Below are 21,049 nucleotides of genomic sequence, written 5' to 3'. Positions count from 1 at the left end.
ATCATCAGGTATTTGTTAATTAACTTACTGAAACTTTTCTTTGACCATTTAAGACCTGGGTACAATGTTCAAAATGTGCTTTTCATGTTATGAAGGAAAAAAAGGCACAGCCCTTTAAATAAAAGTAATTTCTAACAAATCCTGGAAGAGCCTTAGTTGAAAATAATCCTAGAGCCTTTTCTGCTGAGTAATTAATATACATATAGGAAAACCCAGAGGATTTGGTAGAATATGTTAGTGCTTTGGTTTCCAAGCTATGGATAGAAGTTCATTGATGTACTGTGAAGTCAGTTTAGCGGGTCATGACTACATTCTTAAAAAACAAAAAGAAAATAGAAAGTACTAGAATGCATTGCTTATAATATTGTTTTGTGAAAGTTTTGTATGTTTGGTAAGGAAGCAAATGTATGTGCAGAAGGTAAGAGGCAAAGACTGAGCCCACAGTGTGATTCTCTAGAGTAACTGCTTCTGGACTAGAACAGAATTCATTGAAGACACAGTAGACAGAAAGAGATGAAGCCTCCTTCCTACCTTTAGTGCTGTGATCGTATAGGAGAGGGAAACAGTGTTCCCAGGACTGCAGGAAGCCACAGTCAGGGGGAAGAGACAGTCCCTCTTGACCTTGAGAGCTGACTTAGTCAGCTCTTGAGGGTCAACAGCAGCAAAAGGAGGCTGCCTGCAAACAGAGATGTGTCAAGCTCATCAGGACTTGTGAATGAGGCCTGGGGCTTTTGCTGCCGGATGTGGGAGAGAGCAAAGAAGAAAGACAAGGTTTAGCTGAAGATGGAAAGAGTTAAAGTCTAAAGAGAAAATGTACTTAATATGTATCCAGGTGTTTATTAAGATTTTTTGGTATTAGGTTATATCTACCTAGACTCAAAACAATTGGAGTACGTACATGTTTTGCTTATTTTAAAAATTCTATTTTTCTAGAAAAGGCAATATTGAAAGGAATGTCTGCTAAGCAGGAATTAGTCAGGTTATTTTGAGGGGGGTGATAGAGAGAGGAGGGGCTGTGGGAGATGGCATTCCGGGCAGGAGGAGAAGTATGTGCAGGGGCCTGGCGGGCAGAGAGAGCATGTGTGCTTGGGGACCCTCCAGGGAGTCCAGCTTGGCTGGAGCTCGCACGGAGCAGCAGAAGAGGGGTCTGGGGAGAGGGCAGTGGCTGGTCACGAAGGGCTTCGGACGCAGTGAGATGGGGTGGCCCCGGAGAAGGGCAGGGTTGGGGGAGAGGAGTTCAGCATTTGGATGTGTGGAAATGTCAGTAAGTGGCTGGATAAATGGTTCTGAGTTGAGGAGAGAAAGCCAGCTTGGAGATTATTTGGACACAGTCAGTTTGTGGATAGCAACTGAGGCCCCAGAAGCAGAGGAGATTGCCTTGCAGTGACTGAGGGAGAGGGAGGAGGGCCAAGGAGTGCCTTGAGAAATACACTTAAGGCCAACAGAGAAGGAAACCCCAGAAAAAGGACTGAGAAGTAGTCAGAGGCAGGGGTAGAATCAGGAGAGTGTGATGGGAGAGCAGCCACAGGTGAGCCCCTCAAGATCCAAGGCAAGGCTCATAGGCCAGTGTTGAGGTAAAGTGGTGACCAGTGGTGACTGTGGGGAGAACAGCTGTTGCGGGTGGGCCAGTCTGGAGGCAGGGAGAGGGAGAGCGTGAGGTTGTTGCACTCTGGTTAGGGTCTGGGGGCACGAAAGCAAGAGATTCCTCCCTTCCTTCTTTTCTTTTGTTCTTTTTTATTTTTTTTTTAAGTCAAGAGATTTCTTGAACAGTAACCACCACTTTCTCACTGAGCGTGAGAGACAAGACGGTGGGGTTAAGAGAGTTGAGGAGAATGGGGGAGTCTGAAATACTATCCATGCCAAAGGAAAGAGATTGATTTCAAAATGATGGACTGAGGGCGGTGCCTGGGTGGCTCAGCGTCCGACTTCGGCTCAGGTCATGATCTTGCAGTTTGTGAGTTTGAGCCCCACGTTGGGCTCTGTGCTGACAGCTCAGAGCCTGGAGCCTGCTTCGGATTCTGTGTCTCCCCCTGTCTCTGCCCCTCCCCCACTCACGCTCATTCTCTCTCTCTCTCAAAAATAAACAAATGTTTAAAAAATGATGGACTGAGAATATACACTATATGAAATAAATAGTAAAAATGGAGGGAAAATATAAAAAATAGAACGAACTCTTAGAGGACCAGAGACTTGTGGAATTGTCAGGAGAATGAAACCAGGCCAGCAGCCACAGCAGCAGACTGCTAACATCTAGGCGGAAGGTGGCACTCACTCATTCGGTAAATGGTTATTGTGGGTCTACTATGTGCCAGACACTGTTCTAGGTGCTGGTTGCTGCTCTAAAAAAATGAGCACCAACTGAGAATCAGAGGAGGGGCACTAGACCAACAGAGAAGGCCTCCCATGGCTCACTGCAGAGTAGGAGCCAGAACTTTGTAGAGGTGCCAATCTGAACAATCTGTGATTCTTCTTCAGCAATCTAAGGGTAAGAGCAGAGTGGGAGTGACCTTGATTGGGAGCTTTGCTGAACGGGGACACTGGAAGGGCTATAGGGACAAGGGGCGTGATGACATTGCAAGACAGCAACTCACCCAGTTATTTGGGGGCAGATTTGCAGATCACGCGTGTGACCTAATTAGACTAACTGGTCAGCGGCCCTCATGGGAGACGGAACTAACGTCTGCCTCATAGGTTATCCATGTTTTAAAACAGACATTCTCAGATGTGCATAGAGATCTTGTTTAAAATGCAGGTGTTGGGGCGCCTGCGTGGCTTAGTCAGTTAAGCGTCCGACTTTCGCTTAGGTCATGATCTCGCGGTTCGTGGGTTCGAGCCCCGCGTCGGGCTCTGTGCTGACTGCCAGCTCAGAGCCTGGAGCCTGCTTCAGTCTGGGACTCCCTCTCTCTCTGACCCTCCCCTGCTCACGCTGTCTCTCTCTCTCTCTCCCCTAGAAATAATAAATAAAAAAAAAAATTAAAAAAAAATGCTTTTAAAATGCAGGTGTTGACTCGGTGGGGCTGGGTGGGGCCTGACACTATGCATTTCTAACCAGCTCCCAGGTATAGATAGTGCTGCTGCTTCCACGTCCACTCTTGGAACAGGAAGGCTTTAAACGGTTTTGCTTTACTCTGGGGGACAATTAATTTGCCCACGGTACAGCTTACCAGTGGGGTGCTGGAGCCAGCTGACTGCTACATGTTCAGGAATTCAGCTAGCTACCGACACTGTGTTGATAGTGTGAAATTGGCCATAATGCGAGTTTTGATACTACGGACATGTCCAAATGCTACCAAGCAGGGCTTTCCTGCTTCCCTTTGGAGGGCTGGTTGTTAAACACTTCCCAGCAGGTCACCAGCTAAGCCAGTATAATAGTGAGGCAGGCGATAGGATGGGTTTCAGTGCTGGGGGTCACAGAGCATGTTCCATTCCTACCTTGATAAAGAGGCCATCGGTCAGGGTTGCTATACTACACAAAGTGCCTGCTGGAAGGCTTTACAGGACCGATCATCTCAGCTGCCTTGCGGTACCTAACACAGGCAAATACTTAATGTCATCTTATCTGTATGTTCCGATGAGCCACCGAGAGAAGCAGGATTGTGGGAAGAGAGAGAGGGAAAGGCTGCTATGGCAAAGGGTGGCTTGCTGGAAATCCTCCCCTGTCACACACCACACTCCCCAGGGTGTTCTGGGGGTGCCAGGGTGCCCTTCCAAGGCCCTTGGTTGAATCGCCGGGCTGACACTTCATCTGGAGTTGCAAAATGTGAAAGGTGATTCTCAGCAAAGGCAGAGGGAAACAGGTTAATTTCCATAATATCTGCTTTACTTATTGCCCTTTAAAATAGAGGCAGGTTTTTAAAAAAATGGATACATTGAGTATGGTCAAAGAGAACCAAATGAATCCCTTTTGGTGATGGTTTGGGGAGGAAAATGAAATCCCTCTGCCCAAAAAGGGCATCTCCTACTTTCTGACCTGTGGGTCATGCAGTTTTAATTTCCTCTCTCATTTCTTTTCTTTCTTTTTCTTATTTCACAAACCTGCTTAAGGCCACAAAGACTCTCCTGAATCCCTCAGCTGTCTGGCAGATGAATCACTGCCAGTTTTGTTCAGGTTACTGTTTGTGCCTGGCTGACGTTCCCCAACTCTGGCCGAAAGCACCTTTAGATCTGCTGGCTGGCTGGTGCTGAGGGGCCCGGACAGGCTTGTGAGGGGGGCTGTCCCGGAGCTGCTCCATGCAAGGGCGGCTCTCAGGGAGGGAGTCTGGTGACGCCAGGCCATGCTTTACATAGCAGGGGTTGGCAGGGACCCCAGAGGTGCAAGGGGAAGGTGGTGCCACAGGGGAGGTTCGGATAGGGAACCTCCTCCCTGCAACCAGCTTCCAAGGAAAAAGGCGTCAGAGCCCCTGCCGATGGCAGAACCACGCCTCACCTCCAGATGCAGGTAGAACAATGGCGTGATGGGCTCCGATCCACAAACTGAAGGGCTGGAAGACGGGGTAGAGGACTGGTGTGCACACGTGTGTGCAAGATGGAATGGGACATGGCTTGTTGCCACTTCCGAGATCCACACCTCCTCTCTTTCCAAGGAGGAAGTGGGTGTGGAAGGGGGTGGCCCTCAGAGACGGCTGTCTCCTAAGGCCTGGTAAGGCACTTCTCTATCTCCAGCCAAATGCCTTTTCTCCCCTTGGTGCCTCCACTCTGTGCATTTGGCAGTCAGCGTGCAAGCACTGTGGGCAGGCCCAGAGCTGGTGCTGTGGGGGCGGAGATGAGAGTGCTCGGTCTCTCTCCTCTCTGTGCGGGAGCAGAACTGAATGGGAGGGAAGAAGAGAGGGAAACGCTTAACTGCCAGCTATCTGGAGCCACATAGAAGTGAGATGAAGTGTGATGAAGTCAGGCATTTCAAGACCTGCCAGAAATGCTTTGATTCTGATTCCTGCCCCACGGTTCTAAGTTTCTCCTGGTTGCGATCCTCTTTCCAGGTAGGAATGTGGAGCAGGGGCGGAAGCCATCAAGGTCAAGAGTAACAGTCTTGAGAGGCCTCAGGCAAGTAAGAGTGGGAGGGCCCACAGCCAGGATCTGCTCCACCCAGTAGGAAGTTCCTGTTGACCCCAGGGAGTGGGAAGAGGTCTGTTGGACAGTTTTTCTCCCAGGCCTAAACATGGGATGGAGCAGGCATTAACAGCACTGATATCTAGAATAAGGAGGTGCTTTGGAAAAAAGGAGAGGCAGGCTGTATTGTCATTGTGTGGAGATGGAAGAATTGTGGTCTTTCCTAACTGCATGCTGTATACGTGTGTGTGTGCATGTGTATGCCTGCTTGCTGGGATGGGGCTCACCCATCTTCTAAGGATGCTCTTTTGACTGCTTTCCGGATATGAGAAGTTGCCTTGGGCCCCAGCTGCTGGGCCCTCTCACAGGCAAGAGTGCAAGGGCAAAGGCAGCATTAGAAACAGCAGTCTGGGGGCTCAAACCAGCCTTGCCTGCTTCATGTTTGCTCTCTCCAGGTCAGCAGGCCCTCCTGATACTTGCTAATCCATAAAGCCTCAGGCATACAGGTGTCCTGCCTTCACACGCAGCATCTTAGGGCTGCTGAAAACCTGGGGACTCCACAGTTGTCCCTTCCCTTGGAGGAGGTGTCCTTCTGGGAGCCACACATACAATAGTGTTTATCACACCATGTTTTATGCATTGTTCCATGTTGGGGGGGAGAGGGTCAGTTCCATTGGGAACTCCTTTATACAAGGTTTTCTTGACACCAGAAACTTCGAGAAACAATGGCAATCATAGTGCTAACTAAAGAAACACATGGTTAAAACAAACATATACCCTCTCTTGCCAGAGAAGGTCTATACCAACTTGTGCCAGTCACGCCCAAGTCAGGCTGGAAGTGTGAGGCCACCTTTACCTGTTCCGGATCCCACAACGTCCCGGCTCGGCGACTCAGCCATGGCATCAGCGAGCCTCTCCCGCAGGCCTTCCTCTGTGTGCTCCATGGAGGACATGTGCCGCAGCCCAAAGCCCTCGGGCCAGCTCCCACACACCTCTAGCAGAGTCACGCTCCGGTCAAAGGTACCTGTGACACACATGGGGCACCTGACATTGAGTCTGTGCTTTCAGAGAGCAGACTGTTCTTCTGGCTGCCCACCACCAGCTCCCCTCCCCACCCAGGGCCCATTTCAGCTCCTCAACAGGCTGGATGGAGGAGAGAGCACCGCGAAACACATGTAGGGCAGAATGACGCAGCTTATGCCACCAAATCAGAGAGTGTAGACGTTCAGAAAAGGACCTTCACATCACTGGCCTAGTGGTTTTTAAAATGTTTCTTTAGGGGGACATCTGGGTGGCTCAGTCAGTTAAGTGTCAACTTTGGTTCAGGTCATGATCTCATGGTTCTTGAGTTCAAGACCTGTGTCCAGCTCTGTGCTGACAGCTCAGAGCCTGGAGCCTGCTTCAGACCCTGTGTCTCCCTCTCTCTCTGGCTCTCCCACTCGCATTCTCTCTCTCTCTCTCAAAAATAAATAAAAACATTGAAAAAAATTTTTAAATGTTTGCTTAGGGGCTACAGGGTTCCTCTGAAGTCTTCAGGGACTTCAGAAGACAGGTCAAGGGCAGAGAACCTCCTTGCCAGGTTCAACCAAAACACCTCTACTTTTCTTTGTTTGATACAATAGGGCTTCCCCTAACATTTTTAAAAAATGCTTATTTTTGAGAGAGAGAAAGCAAGCGAGCGAGAGAGAGCCTATGAGCGGGTGAGTGGCAGGGGAGAAGGGGACAGAGGATCTGAAGCAGGCTCTGTGCTGGCAGGCTGACAGCAAAGAGCCCGATGCGGGGCTTGAACTCATGAACTGTGAAATTATGACCTGAGCCAAAGTCAAATGCTCAACTGACTGAGGCACCATGTGCCCCCGCACAACAGTTCATTTTAAAGAGGGGTTACATAGCTTAAAAGTTTAAAAAAGCTTTCTAAACCACTATATCCTATAACTTATACAAAGCTATAAGGCTCAGAGAAACAATGGCCCAAGATCCAAGAGCAAGTTTGTGACACACTTGGTTCAAGAATTGAGACCACCTGATGCCTCGTCCTACTCTACTGCATATAGTCTCCTGGCTGCCCAAGGACATATGTACAACTGGGGCACCATTTGGGGGATGCCAGTTAGGTGGTAGAATCTTTAGCAAAAATCTTTCCTCAATCTGAAGCTGGTCTCTAATTCCAAAAAGTACATGGTGCTCTGCCCAGTGATGAGATTAGATTTTACATGCACGATCACTTCAAAGTCTAAATTTAAGTTATTCTACTCTATTATACAGAAAGTCTTCTGTGAAAGCTTATTTCATCTGCTCTCTCTTGGAAGGAGATTATCGTCATGCTCTGTTGCTTTAAGCACATACCATTTTCCCAGTGATTAGGTAACTGAATCCACGGCGTTTATTGGGCTTGGTTCCTGCCAGCACCAGGAAGATGGGGAAAAAATGCAAATGCCAATGTTTCCTAAAGTTAAAAGTACACGCAACACACACTTTTTATCAGGCCTTGCTTCTCCTCTTTGATCAGCCGTCAGAAACCATCTTCCCTAGGCAGTCGGGACTGGGCAGCGTCAGCACACACTCTCTACCAGTGACAGGTGGTAATAGAGAGGGTGCGAGCCTCGGCCCCGGCAGGCGGCCCTGCCTCTGATAATGGCCAAAGCATTGAGGTGATAACCGTTAGTAAACACTCCGACAGCCGGTGACTCCATACATCAGCAAAGAGGCCCAGATAATCCTGAGCTCTTCTGACCAGACAAAGGCCCTTGGCCAGCCTGCTGGGATTTATATGTGTGGCAAGGGTCACTACTGGCTCCTGAATGTCATCAGCCAAGTTTGGCTTTGATTTATCTCTTGCCTAATTGTTGGGTAGATTTCTGGTGCTGGGAGGATGGGCGCCATCTATAAATGTATCTCCCCAAGAAGAGGCTCACCTCGGGCCTGGGTTGCTGGGAATCAGCTTGTCAGGTAGGACCCGAGAATGGGGAGCTGCCCTGTACCACCTTCTCTCTCCAGCAAGTAGGGTCAGGATGGATCTGGAGGGCCAGGTGCTGGTAGTGGGGGTGAGGTGCTCTGAGCGTCAGCCCCCCGAGGGCCTGAACTGTGCAGTCATGCCTTGGCAGTGCCAAGCCCAGAGCCAACACTAGACCAGCAGTAGCAACAACTTAAAGGTGCCCAGTCCCTAAGGACACACAGGGACTGATGACATAAGCTAAGCTTTTGATTCCTCTACCTGCTCACTAAGTCATGTTAGGCCAGTCCCTCCATCTCCTTTTCCCATTTCTGAAGTAGAACTAATCACTGGGCCTCGAAGGAATGAAAGATTAGGCAAGGCTGCTGCCAGGAGCCTGCATTCCTCTCAGGTGCTGCCCCGCTCTTAAATGACAACAGCAAGGGCTATAGCATCACTGTTTCTCTGAAGAAGCTGTTTGGGACCTGTATGCCTAGTGATTTCCAGATGAGGGAATTAACAGCAAAACACAGACATTCCTGCTCCTCGGGCCCTCAGGGCTGCGGTGGCAGCTTTCTTATGGACGGACATGTCTCAGAGCCTGTCTCAGGAACAGGGAATGCCCTTTCCTTTTGTCACTTCACAAGAGCAATGTGCCTGCCTCTAGAAAGACACTCAGTGTCCGTACACACGCTCTTAGAGGCCAGCCAAGCAGACAGCAGGGCCAAGAGGGAAAGAAAACAAAATAAACCAGCAAGACGTTACAGCAAGGAAGGCTCAGGTAAGAGGGTGGACCGGGACTATGAAAGATGGTAAAGGCCAGAGGCGCAGTAGCATGTTAGGGACAAAAAAGCAGTATACAGGAGGCAAGAGAATCACGCGCTGGTGGAGAGCGGAAATAGATCTGGACTGAAATGTAGGCTCCAACACATATTAACTGGGTGAGTCTGGGCAAGTGCTTTATCCTTCTGAGCCTCTGATTCCTCATCTGTAAACGTGGAAAAGTAATATAGTCCTACAGGGTTATTGTGAGAATTGCATTAGATAAACGCACAATCACCTGGCACATAGTAAGGGTCCTGCACAGGGCGGGTGTGCTCGTGTACATGTTGATAATAACAAGTACGTACAACTTTATACCACTGGAAGCATCATCATACATTCTGACTATCACAATGACCCTGAGAGGCAGTTCAGGTACAACTCCAATTATGAGAGGGGAGCTGGATGTTCAGAGACATTAAACGGCATGCTGGAAGTCTCTAAGTGACGGATCCGGAACACAGCAGCTGGATTCTTCTTGGAGTTCATTCTATCAGTTTACCCATTGCTTCCCTGAGCCTCTTCTGCAGTGGAGAACTGTTATATGGAGAGATCACCTCTGTCTTGCCTAACTTGTTCTGAGAACTCTTGTCACCTTCAACCAGTACCTTTAAGAAATCTTTCCCACTGCTGGGTGCTCAGTTGTTTAAGTGTCCGACTCTCGATTTAGGCTCAGGTCATGATCTTATGGTTTGTGAGCTCGAGTTCCGAGTCAGGATCTGCACTGACAATGTGGAGGTTGCTTGAGATTCTCTCTCTCCCCCTTCTCTGTCCCTCCCTTGTGCTCACTCTCTCTCTCAAAATAAATAAATAAACTTAAAAAAAATATCCTTCCCACCCCCCACCAGCCCAGCTTCCTCGGAGTATCATGGTAATGCTGACGATCATCATGTAATCATCCTGTCTGTTGGATGGTACACAGGAGGGAAAAGACAGTGACAGAAGATCGAATCTGTTCTCTTTTAACATGGGCATTACTAGGATGCTGTGGGTAGGAGGCTAGGGATACAAAAAGTGTCCAGCAAAGGAGCACCGGACCATTTCTACTGTCCTAAGAACTCACAGAGAGGATACAGGTAGTGGTCCTGCTTCTTGTGCTGGAAGGAATCCCATAGAGGCCCCCTTCCTTGTCCTTCCACCCTGGCCGGTGCAGATGCGACAGCGGGAGCTCCTGCACTCTCCCTGTCCTGGAGAGAGAGCTGCAGGTGTGTGTGCGTCCGCAGGGGCTGGGGTTAAGAGGCCAAGCCCTTGGAGAGTGAGGTCAGCTCCTCGTGCTCAGGCAACTGCGCATCTTGTCGGCCTTGTCGGCACCGCTATCATTCATCGGGCTGGCGCAGACACACTCCATCAGATGAGCCGGCCCTCTGAGTCCCATTAGGGGAGAAAGGGTCACTTTCAAGGGGGAAAGGACACTTAGTGCAGGCCGTTTGCAAAGCGCAAAATATACGTCCTTAGCAACAAAGATCTTTTGCTGAAGCAACGCTCTGCTGTTTGTAAAGACCCCTCACCTTTGATTTCAGTTAACTCACACATTCATCAAATATTGATTAGTGTCCACTGTGATTATGAGTCAAGCACTGTACTGAGGTATGAGGAGACACAGTGAGCTCCCCCCCCCAAAAAAAAAAGAATGAAAAGAAAAGAAAAAGAATAAATTCATGGCCCTTCACAAAACTCTGGGAAGCAGCAATTGTCACCACTTTCTAGATTTACCTTTCACTGAGTCTGAGGGAGAGAGGTAAAGTAGCTTTAGGGCACAGGTTTTAGGTGTAATGGTCTTCCTGGGACTCCCTCCCCTCAGGGCTGCCACCCAGCCTGCTATTCTGGGCATAGCATTTTTCTAAGATTTAGTTCAAGTCTCACCTGCTCTGTGAAACCTTGAGTGAATACCCAAGTAATAATGGGTGCTGTTCCGTAAAGTCTCATTGTATGACAGGCTCTTTACCTCTCTGGTGAAGCTGATGAAAGCAATGATCTTACCCGAAACATGTGTTTGCACACGTGAAATTATGGAAGCAATGTCATATAACACTGTAAAGGGATTATGTTTCTGGATGCCTCGGAAGCCCAACTTGGGATCCCAGGTGGTGTCATTCCCAGCCTGCCTTACATTACTCTCATGATCTGCTCTCCAACCTAGTTTAGAAGCTCCTCTAGGGCATGGATTCCTCCATAATCCATAAGTCTGTAGTAAGTACCGGACCTTGGGCATCATGCTGACTCCAAATATGTTTGCTTATCAACTGATTATGACCATCTGAGAAATACCCTTTGGAGTCGATACTCTTTAAGTAAGATCCCAGAGCCTAAACATCTAGGGCCAGAACTGGGAGGAATGGGATGGAGATGGGCAGGAAAGGGAGCTAAAACTAAACAGGAGAAAGGAAGGAGGTTATAAGTGAGGAGAAAACAATGTCACAATATCACCTTGCCGCCTTCTGTGCATTTATTTTAGATTTGAGACCCCGGGAATTGGAAGAACCAAACAATGTGCCTTGGATGGCACAGAGAGCCGGGCTCATACAGGTGAGCTTCCTGAATTCTGCTTCCCAGATTGGGATCCTGTGTTACACTCTTTCCCCAGAGGAGAAATGGGTCAGGTTCTTGGGTTTCACAAACCCATTAAAGACATGCTGTGACAGCTGGTAAGCCTGCAGATCCTGGGGAGCCTAGGGGAACACGTGCTCTGTCTTTTGTATACCATTGTTGAGGGGCAACGAAGCCTGAGGGAAAGAGGGGGTCTGGGGGAGGTGGGGTGTTCCTCTGAGCTGATAGTGTCTAATCACACCATAGCTATTCAGGAGACTGTGACACAACCTTCCCTTTGCATCAATTAGGTTCGGGCCTGCATCTGGACCTTGATGAGAGCCTGTTGATCGGATTTCCAGCCACCAGGGAGGCCAAGTAGCAAGAGCAAAATGCATCATTGAACAATCTCTTCAAGACATAAGCCCTTCTAGGTGAGAGAGCCCATGACAATAATGATGTCCATGATAACTAAGAAATGAATCCAGGTGGGATGAAGGCAACCACTGGAGAACTTCCTTGCCCATTCTCTGATCTAGCTCACTAAACTGAACTTGATCCTGGTGCTGTAGGGGAGAACTCCTCTCTGCATTAAAGGTTCGTTCATATAAGCACAGGCTGAAGACATTAGCTTTATTTGGTTACCGGATGTGGCCGCTGGCATATTTCACTTATGTCAATATGCACTATGTTGGTTGTGACTAACAGATTGGCTCACCGTGGGAAGGTGAGAGAATATGAGGACATTGTCTGTCCCTCTCAAACCTTTAGGGTGGTTCCCCAGGTAACCATGATCCCATACCCACAAACATGGTACAAAGCAAAGGGGCCTAGCCCCCGGCAGTCTTTTATGACTCAGATTATCTAATGTGACAGTGTACCCTGTTTGTTCCATATTTATCCATTTGGCCGTGGGGTTTGGATTTTAGGGTTGGGTCATTTTTAAAGGATTTGCTACTCCATTGGGGCACCTGGTGCTCAGCGGGAAGAGCACATGACACTTGATCTCAGGGTCACTGAATTCGAGGCCCATGTTAGGTTTAGAGATTACTTAAATATATAAAAATTAAAAAAAAAAAAAAAAAGGATCTTCTTCCCCAGTTCAGAAGTGAATTGAGCCAGAGAAAGGAAAGGTACCAGCAAAGTAGAGAAATGCCTTCGCTAATGTTGGCAAGCCAGCAGATGCTGACGTGCCAGATGTGATGATGTTGTGCACATCTGTTCTCACAGGCCCTTGGGGCCACTATGGGAAAGGATTATTCATCATTCATCATAGGTCCACGAACAGACTGCCACGTGTGACCAACGTATCAAGGGGTCCTAAGCCAAAGAAGAGGAGTTCCACAGTAACGAAGATGCCAAGATTTCCCTGCAATGTAACAGAGTAGTTGTTTTGGTAACTGCCTTCACAAGTGCAATGTACGATCACAACTCCCATGTTCAAGATTAGAATACAAATCACAATTCAAGACACCTAGGTTATAAGTAAACTTCTCTCATGAACTTTTCTGGTTACTCGAGTCTTAACTTCCCTGCTTGCCACATGGACAATAAATGACTGACCCCCACATAAGGGGTTCATTACGTTGCACGAATGGTTTCAAATGTAATTAATAGTTGCACACGAACAGAGAACTGGTGAAATGGTGTTTGATGTATCCTAGAGCAAAAGGTACCACGTTCCATCTTCTGGGAACCAGAAAACATAATTAAGCATTCATACCGTAAGTGTCTTTTTGTTTGTTTGTTTTCTTAATTAAAGGCATATGGTAAGCAGAAGACCTGGGTTCTAATGCCATTTCCTGCTGTTTTCTCACTGTATGACCTTGGGCAAGTCATTTAGCCTTTTTGGACCTTGGTTTTTTTTTTCCCCCAGCTGTAGTGGGTTGAATCACATTTTCTTTTTTTTTTTTTTTTTTTAATATTTTTTGTTTATTTCTAGGAGAGAGAGAGAGAGAGACAGCGTGAGCAGGGGAGGGTCATAGACAGAGAGGGAGATACAGACTCTGAAATAGGCTCCAGGCTCTGAGCTGGCAGTCAGCACAGAGCCCGACGTGGGGCTCGAACCCACGAACCGCGAGATCGTGACCTAAGCGAAAGTCGGACGCTTAACCGGCTAAGCCACCCAGGCGCCCCCGGTTTGAATCACGTTTTCCCCCAAGATAAGAATGTGACCTTATTTGGAAATAGGACCTTTGCAGACATAATTAAGGATCCAAGATAAGAGTATCCTAGAGTTAGGGTGAGTCCTAAATCCAGTGACTGGTATCCTTACGAGAGAAAGGAGAGGGAAATTTAAAGAATGGGGGGAAGGCCATGTGAAGACAGAGGCAGAGGCCAGACTTCTGCTGTGACAAGATGAGGAATACTGGGAGCCACCAGAAGCTGGAGGAGGTAAGGGAGGATTCTCCTTTAGAACCTTTGGAGGGAGTGTGACCTTGCTGACACCTTAATTTTGAACTTGTGGCCTCTGGGAGTCTGAGAGAATAAAATTCGGTTGTTGTAAGTCATCAGGTCTGTGGTAATTTGGTACGGCAGCCCTAGGAAAGGAATACAGGTATAAAACAGGGAAATGAATATTTGCCTTCTAGGGAGCCGTGAGCATCTGATCAGACAGTACATGAACGAGTGCCTCGTAAAACTGCACAGGGCCACTCGAATACAAGGACTATCCTCAGGCTATGTGTGCAGCTCTTTAGAGGGGCATGGGATTCGGCGAAAGGCTTAGAAAGTGAAGAACGTGACTGGGGACACCTCTAGGCCAGAAGACAAGCAGCTGCGGGAGAGGTGCTGGTGTGGTTCTGTGCGGTTACACAGCAAGGGCCTTTGACGTGGACTCACGGCACAGAAGTGGGTACGTGTTCCCCACTTCGCTGAGGATGTCTGCAGGGGGCCCGGGAGGGCAGGGCAAGTGGCCTCTTAGCTCCGAGGTTGGTTCCCTTCCATCCTCATGATGTCGCTACACCCGAAGGCAGAGACAGGACGTTTTAGCTCCCAACTTCTTTAATAAACAAACAGAATCATACTCAACACGGCTAAGGATAAAATGAGAGGGGGTGCTACCGGTGGGAATATTACTGGTATAAAGTACCCGAAGGACAGTTTGGCAATAAGTATAAGAGCCTTTTAAAAACATGCCCAACTACTGATCCAGGGATTTCACTTCCAGAAATCTAGACCAAGTAAATACGATGCCAATACAGTAAGACACTAAGATGATCGTCTTAGGCATGATAAGATACTTCATGCATAAAGATGCTCACTGCCCCCTTAACACGGCCTTAAAATACGGTAGTTGTTAGGTAAATTATACTCGTTTCTTGCAGTAGAATATTAGGTAGTCATGAAAATAATGTTTATAATAGAAATTCTTTAAGATATCATAGTAAATACATGAAGCCAAACAAAACTGTAGAGTTTGTACTACAGGACAATGTAAAGGAAGCACAGGAACACGGTTTTGAAAATTCATGACAAAGTGTTGATCATGGTTGTAGCTGGGTTACCATGGACTCTCCTTTTACAGATGTGTACCTTTCTATATAGTTCCTGTGACGTTGGCAATCAGTATAAAACAAAGAAATAGGGGCGCCTGGGTGGCTCAGTCGGTTGAGCGTCCGACTTCGGCTCAGGTCATGATCTCATGGATTGTGGGTTCAAGCCCCGCATCGGGCTCTATGCTGACAGCTAGCTCAGAGCCTGGAGCCTGCTTCAGATTCTGTATCTCCCTCTCTCTCTCTGACCCTCCCCTGCTCACGCTCTCTCTCTCTCTCTCTCTCAGAAATAAATAAAAAGCATTAAAATTAAAAAAAAAAAAGAAACAAACATGAGCAAGTTGACAGAGAGAAAAAAAAATGCCCTGTGCCAGAAACCTCTGAGGTGGGACCAGACAGCAGCCCCCTGAGGAGCACTTGAGGGGAGGGCCTGAGTGCTGAGCCGCCTGCCCTGCGCTTGGACTTGACTCCGCTGGGGGCAGGTGAGCCCACAGCTCCGTGGCCTGTATTTGACTCCTCTCCCAGTGTCCATGGCTGGCTGCACGCGATGTTGACTCATCCCTGTGTACATCTGACATACTTCCTTTCGATTCGTGTGAGGAATGTGCACCAACTTGTGTGTGAAAATGGCAGAAACAATTCTACCTCTGTACAAATTCCATACATCAGATCGGAAAGGACCAGAAGAGCAACTCCGGAAGGAGTCCGTTTTTAAATCGAGTCCCTTTATCTGTCATCTTCGTCCAGCCCTGTCACCCCAGCCCCCAACCTTTCGATAAACAGGACACAGCTTGCTAGGAGACACCCTTTCGTGATGGTCAAGGAATGTCTGAGCCCCTCACACATCATTAGGAGGTCATCGAACAGGGCCCCTGACTTTTGCCTGGGAGCCCAGGAGATCAGTCATCACTGAAGGGCCCAATAAGGAGAATTTCAACTGACTCCACACTCAGAGCAGACCTGGGGTGCCTCAGACAAGAGCTTTCCCAGGCAGGCTGACACTGGCATTTCCCAGACAGGATCCCGGAGATCCGTTCCTCCTCTGCTTTAAACCAGACACAATCAAGATTTCTATCCCGCCAAATGGGAAGAGAAGGATCATTTTGTAGCTAGACTGCAGTGAAACTAATTCCCTGCAGGATGTGGTGCCCTGCTCCTGAGGGTAGAGAGAAAAGGTACCCAGGGCACTCTGTCATAGGACTCCTATGGCAAGGCTCAGAATACACTGCAAGACAAACTATATCCTCGGAAACCTAGCATCTCCTTGAATGGAAAAACTTCATGGAACTGTATCTCTCAAGACAAGGAGGCATACAAACTGCATTTTCTAGAGCAGCCCTGCTCCCTAATACTTAGTTCTGTGGTCGGAGAGCTGGGAAGGCAAAGGAGCTACCATGTGTTATGTATTTTGTGCTGGGCATTGCCACTTTACAGACATTACCTCACTGAAATGATCCCAATAGGTCTGTGAGGTTGGTGCCAACATTCCCATTCTACAGATCAAGAAACTGTGGCAGAGAAAAGTAAAATTTTGCTCAAGATGACAATGTCAAGGGTATGGTTAAGATCCGGATTCTAGGTCCAAAGACTGTATTTTTCCCACTAAAATTCAGGCTGGATTTTCATTCTGAAAATATGGCTGCAGTACTAATAAGGGAGTTTTCAGCTTAGTCTTCTTATTCTAGGATTTTTAAGTGGTTCTTGCAGTTAGGCAGTAGTGGGAGTGGGGTGGGGTGAGGGTGGGGGGGCAGGACAAACAACCCAACCAAAATCCTGTGTTTGTCTCAACAGGGATTTGAATGCTCCACAAATAGGCCAAATTTGAGTCTCTCAACTGAGGAGAACTTTGAAGTCTGGAACTTGAGGCTAAGAAGTCTCCTGTTTTTATTAATTAAAGAAGACGTTTCAAAATCATCAGATTTATCATGACTGGATTTCAGATGTGAAACTCAATATACACACAGACATGCATGGCTTGTCCTTTTGGGTTATTTTTGATCCTCCCTGAGGATCTGCATTTCCTCAGATGAGACCTCTCTGCTTCCTGGGCTGGCTGAGATGTCTGGAGACCCAGCGTTGCAGGCCTGGGCCCCTGCTGGCCTCAGGAATTTCACAGGCCAGGGAGAGAAGGGTGGGCAAAGCAGCTCCAAATGCCATTTGCTCCTCTAAGCCCCCAAGGCAGCAGCTGTGGGAAAGAAGGCAGGAAGTCACCCTGCTCTGAAAGAGGGTCCTGGATGTGTCTGCAGGTCTTGGAGCTGACTGGTTTGATGCTGTGCCAAGTTTTGGTCTTGTTATTTTGGTAGTCACCTAACCACATGGGCTTTAAAATGGTGCTCCCAGCTTGGGCAAGAGGCATTTCCATTTGTAGTGTGTGGTCAGCCTTCCGCTTCTCTCTGCCATCAAAACCCATCAGCTCTCACTCCAAGGGGCAAACCTGAACCAGATTTTTAGCCGCAGGGGTCTTGGGATGAAGATTTGTGCCTGGCCTGCCACTCTCACACGGGGGTATGTTATATAACAGGATCCCTACTTTTCAGGCCTTTACAACAAAGCCGTTCGGCAAAGGCTTGGCCTCAGGGCCCGAGAAGAGCAAGAGGAGAAACAGCACTGTCCGGACAATGGGGGACACCCACTGGAGCTGGGGAGGTTGGGGACGGTTTCCATCAGTCGTGGCGGTCTGACGTGGGTGGAAGACATTCCACAGTAAGGGGGATGTCCAAGGGCAAACAGGAAGGCAGGGATGTTCCCCATGTAGAGGCAGTCAGTCGAGTCCACTGGTGCGGAGGGTCCCTCATGAAGAGTGATATCTCACGCGGTTTCTCAGAATCAGTGATATGTTCACATAATTATTTCCTTTTGATTGTGGGATCATAGCAATTTGTACCAGAGGCAGGACAGACACTGTTGATTCCATTTTACAGATGAGGATACTGAGGCTTCTGCTGGTAAATGACTTGCCTCAGTCACCTTAGTTTCTTTTCTCTTTATTCCAGTATTGTTGACTGTCACCTTAGTTCCTTGCCTCACAGGGGAGTTGTGGAACCATCTGGCAAGGTCCTCCGTGGGCAAACTGACACTACAGAAATCCAAACATGGTGGCCTGAGGCAGGTGCCAATACCGGATCATAGGGCAGACTGGTCATTTACCTTGCTGAAAACCTAACTAGTGCCTGCTTAGGCACCTTGTCCCACAGGGACTTCCTTGACTTTCGGCCTCGTTTTCCGGTCTTGCCGCCCATGGGGGTGTGGGTGGAGGTGGGGGTTCAGCTTGGTATCACTTGTATTTATCGCACAAGGTGTGTCCATAGCTTGTTCCACACCTGAACTGGTGGGGGTGCCTGGGAATTGTCATTTCCTGCCTTGACTTGTCCAAGTGCTTGTTCAGCCCTGGCTGGTCACACTGACTCATCAGTCCAGGCATGGAAATGAGGGGGGATGTAGGGAAAGACTGAGAAGCCGCAGGAACACACAGGGGGAGCAATGAGGTGTAGAAATCTTAACAATGACAATAATCCCTTACACTGCACCTCTGTTTTACCCTTTACAAAGTGCTTTTACTCCCTTAATCCTCACAACAGCCCTAGAGAGGAAGGCAAGGCAACTATTGCTAGTCCTGGTTTCACAGCTGAGGAAGTAAGTGCAGGGAGTTAGGGGAGGGGCGGAGAGGAGTTTGGAGAACCCGGTCCTGTTACCTTTGCTACTCAAAGTGCGGGCCACCGGCCAGCACAGCAGCATCACCCGGAGGCCTGTGAGCAAAGCAGAGCTGGCCCCAGGAAGCACAGTTTGCGTGTAGGTCACAGCCCCCTGGGGTTGCGGACCCAAAGGTGGAGGGCGCTGCTAACACCGCGCTCCGCTCCCCGTCCTGGTTCCTCAGAGTAGACCTGGTTCTTCTTCTTCTTTTAATGTTATTTACTTATTTTTGAGCGAGAGACGGGCAGAGAGAGAGGGAGACCGAGAATCCCAAGCAGACTCTGCACTGAGAGTGTGACACGGGGCTCACACTCACGGGTGCTGGGATCATTACCTGAAATCAAGAGTCGGAACTTAGCCACTGAGTCACCCAGGCACCCAGAGTACACCTGGTTCTATCTACTCATTTAAAGACCAGGAAATTGAGGCCCAGGGAGAGGATGGGACTCTGCCTGCGGCGGAAGCAGGAGCAGAGAGAACCTTGGTCTTGCAAATCAGTCCTGGGTCCACTTAATCCAGCTGACATTCAACTGCTGTTGGCCTTTCCTTTCCTCCTCCCTCTCTACAAATTCAACCCTCAAACTGCTCTCAGCTGCCAGCCCCTTGGCCTCTCCCCTCAGTTCCAGCCTCGTGTTAAGTGTTAACACAAGTCCTAGGGCCTAGGGTTAACACTCCATTAAAGCCAGTAGGGAAGCTGAGAGCTCCTGCTACCGTGGAGGAGCCCAGCGGGAGCACGGGGCACCCAGGGGCTCCTGGCACAGCTGCCGAGGGGCGGTCAGCGCTCAGCCGTGCCCCTCCCCCCGCGCCTCTCCCCCCCTGGCCTTACTGCCTTTAGGAGAGGGCTGGGAACCCCCGCCCCCCGGCTTACCTGTGGAGGAGATACTGCACAGGCCTTATAAAATGCCCACTTCATTAGGGAGTGTGAAAATGCCCAAATAAACTGTGTTAAGCGGGTTATGATTTCCCCTCCACTCGCTGGTCTCCCTGGGTGCCAAGTCTGGCGCCTGTGGGTAAAGCGATTCCTAGGCCTTGGCGGGAGCCTGGGGCCAGGATTCCCCCTCCCTTCCCCTCACTTCTAGTCCATTGAGGCCAATCAGGATGTTATTCATTTCCCTAGCTGAGAAGCAAGTTCAAAAGGGCCAGCAGAGCTCCTCTGCCTTGTCCCAGTGTGAGAAATGCCAATCTTTCCCATGAGGAGGAAGCCACATATTTGGTTTCTGCTACACTCATACAAGGAGCAGCCTAGAATGAATATGTGTGTGTGTGTGTGTGTGTGTGTGTGTGTGTATGCACATGCACGCAGAAACCTAGCTTTTTACCTCTGGGCCTATGGTTCATAATGGATCCAGAGGAAGATCAGAGTCATCCATAAGGAGAGAGGTGAAAAAAGCCAAGGCGCCAAGAGGCCCGAGGAGGGGCCTGGAACCCCCCCGTTACTCTCTCAGACCCAGACCTGTCATCCAACCTTGAGTTAGGGCTAACAGCTGAACAAGATACTTTCTCATTGTGCTTCATTTGAGTGTTAGAAATGCCTTTAGGGTTGAAAAGCTACTAGGAGAGCTTTCTTACATCCTTCACACTGTTAAAAAAAGAAAAAAAGGAAATAAGAACCAAGTATATTTGTTGTAGAAACACCTACCAAATAGCTAAATGAACTTGAAAATTCACCAAAACTCTCCTGGGCAAGTCATTAACCCTTTCTGGGCCTCCCTTTAAAATAACGAGGCCTGGATAAGAGCTCTATGATCTTCAAACGTAGGAAATGACTAATATCCAAAACGGGTGGTGGCACCTGGTTTACTCGGTGAACCATCCCTCCTCCTCCTCCCCCTGCCCANAAAAAAAAAATCTCTCATCCTAAAACAACTCTAAAAAGAGGAGGTCTCTATGCTCCTGAGAGCCACACTCCTTAGTATTTTACTCAGCAGGTACCTCTCCCTGCAATATGAAAGCAAGAATAATTAATATCTCTATTTATCCTGGAAAGACAATAGCTCAAGATTAATCGTTTAGGAAAGATTATTGATCCTGACTACTCATTAATGACAATGTTTGAATTTCACAGATTTGCAATTTCACACGAGGGCACAGACCCTCCTGACCACTTCTATGTCTAATAAAATACCCTCAGTAGAGACACAAGCCTTTCTTTCCAAAACTGATCCTGAGAGTAGTTGTATTAAACATACTTCATGAACCTCAATGTGAGGGCCAGTGGGCAGTGTCAGGTCTCAAACAAGCAGAGCCAGCTCTTGCCTTGGCAATAACCTAAAAATGTCTTCTTTGTCTACGGATGGTGCCTCTTCCAACTTCTTTAATAGCTTTTTAACATATGGTGGGGCTTTTTTTTTTTAATGCTGGATCACGTTCAGGCTCATTATTCCATAAAATGGAGTGGGCGATCAGACTGTCTACACCAGAGGGCAGTGAGGGTGCTCCAGTCTAAATGCTTGCAGAGAAGCAGCACTGGACCAATTATCTGTCTAAATGCAGGATTTCCACTAGATTCCCGAATACTCAGAGTGTTGCTCAGAAACTC

At 48.4% G+C, this 21,049-nt stretch overlaps 1 protein-coding gene across 1 annotated transcript in view; it reads right to left on the bottom strand.

Annotated features, from left to right (window-relative positions):
* The window catches only part of BCAS3 (BCAS3 microtubule associated cell migration factor), a 586,605-nt gene that overhangs the window by 17,789 nt on the left and 547,767 nt on the right, over window positions 1-21,049 (bottom strand). The window contains exon 26 of the mRNA XM_077745617.1: window positions 5,903-6,070. Coding sequence (XP_077601743.1) covers window positions 5,903-6,070 — 168 coding nt within the window. The remainder of the gene's footprint in view (window positions 1-5,902; window positions 6,071-21,049) is intronic.

This window comes from Crocuta crocuta, unplaced genomic scaffold (assembly GCF_008692635.1).
Source record: "Crocuta crocuta isolate KB4526 unplaced genomic scaffold, BGI_CrCroc_1.0 scaffold333, whole genome shotgun sequence".
Classification (NCBI taxonomy): domain Eukaryota; kingdom Metazoa; phylum Chordata; class Mammalia; order Carnivora; family Hyaenidae; genus Crocuta; species Crocuta crocuta.
This window is presented reverse-complemented; position numbering and strand designations above follow the sequence as displayed.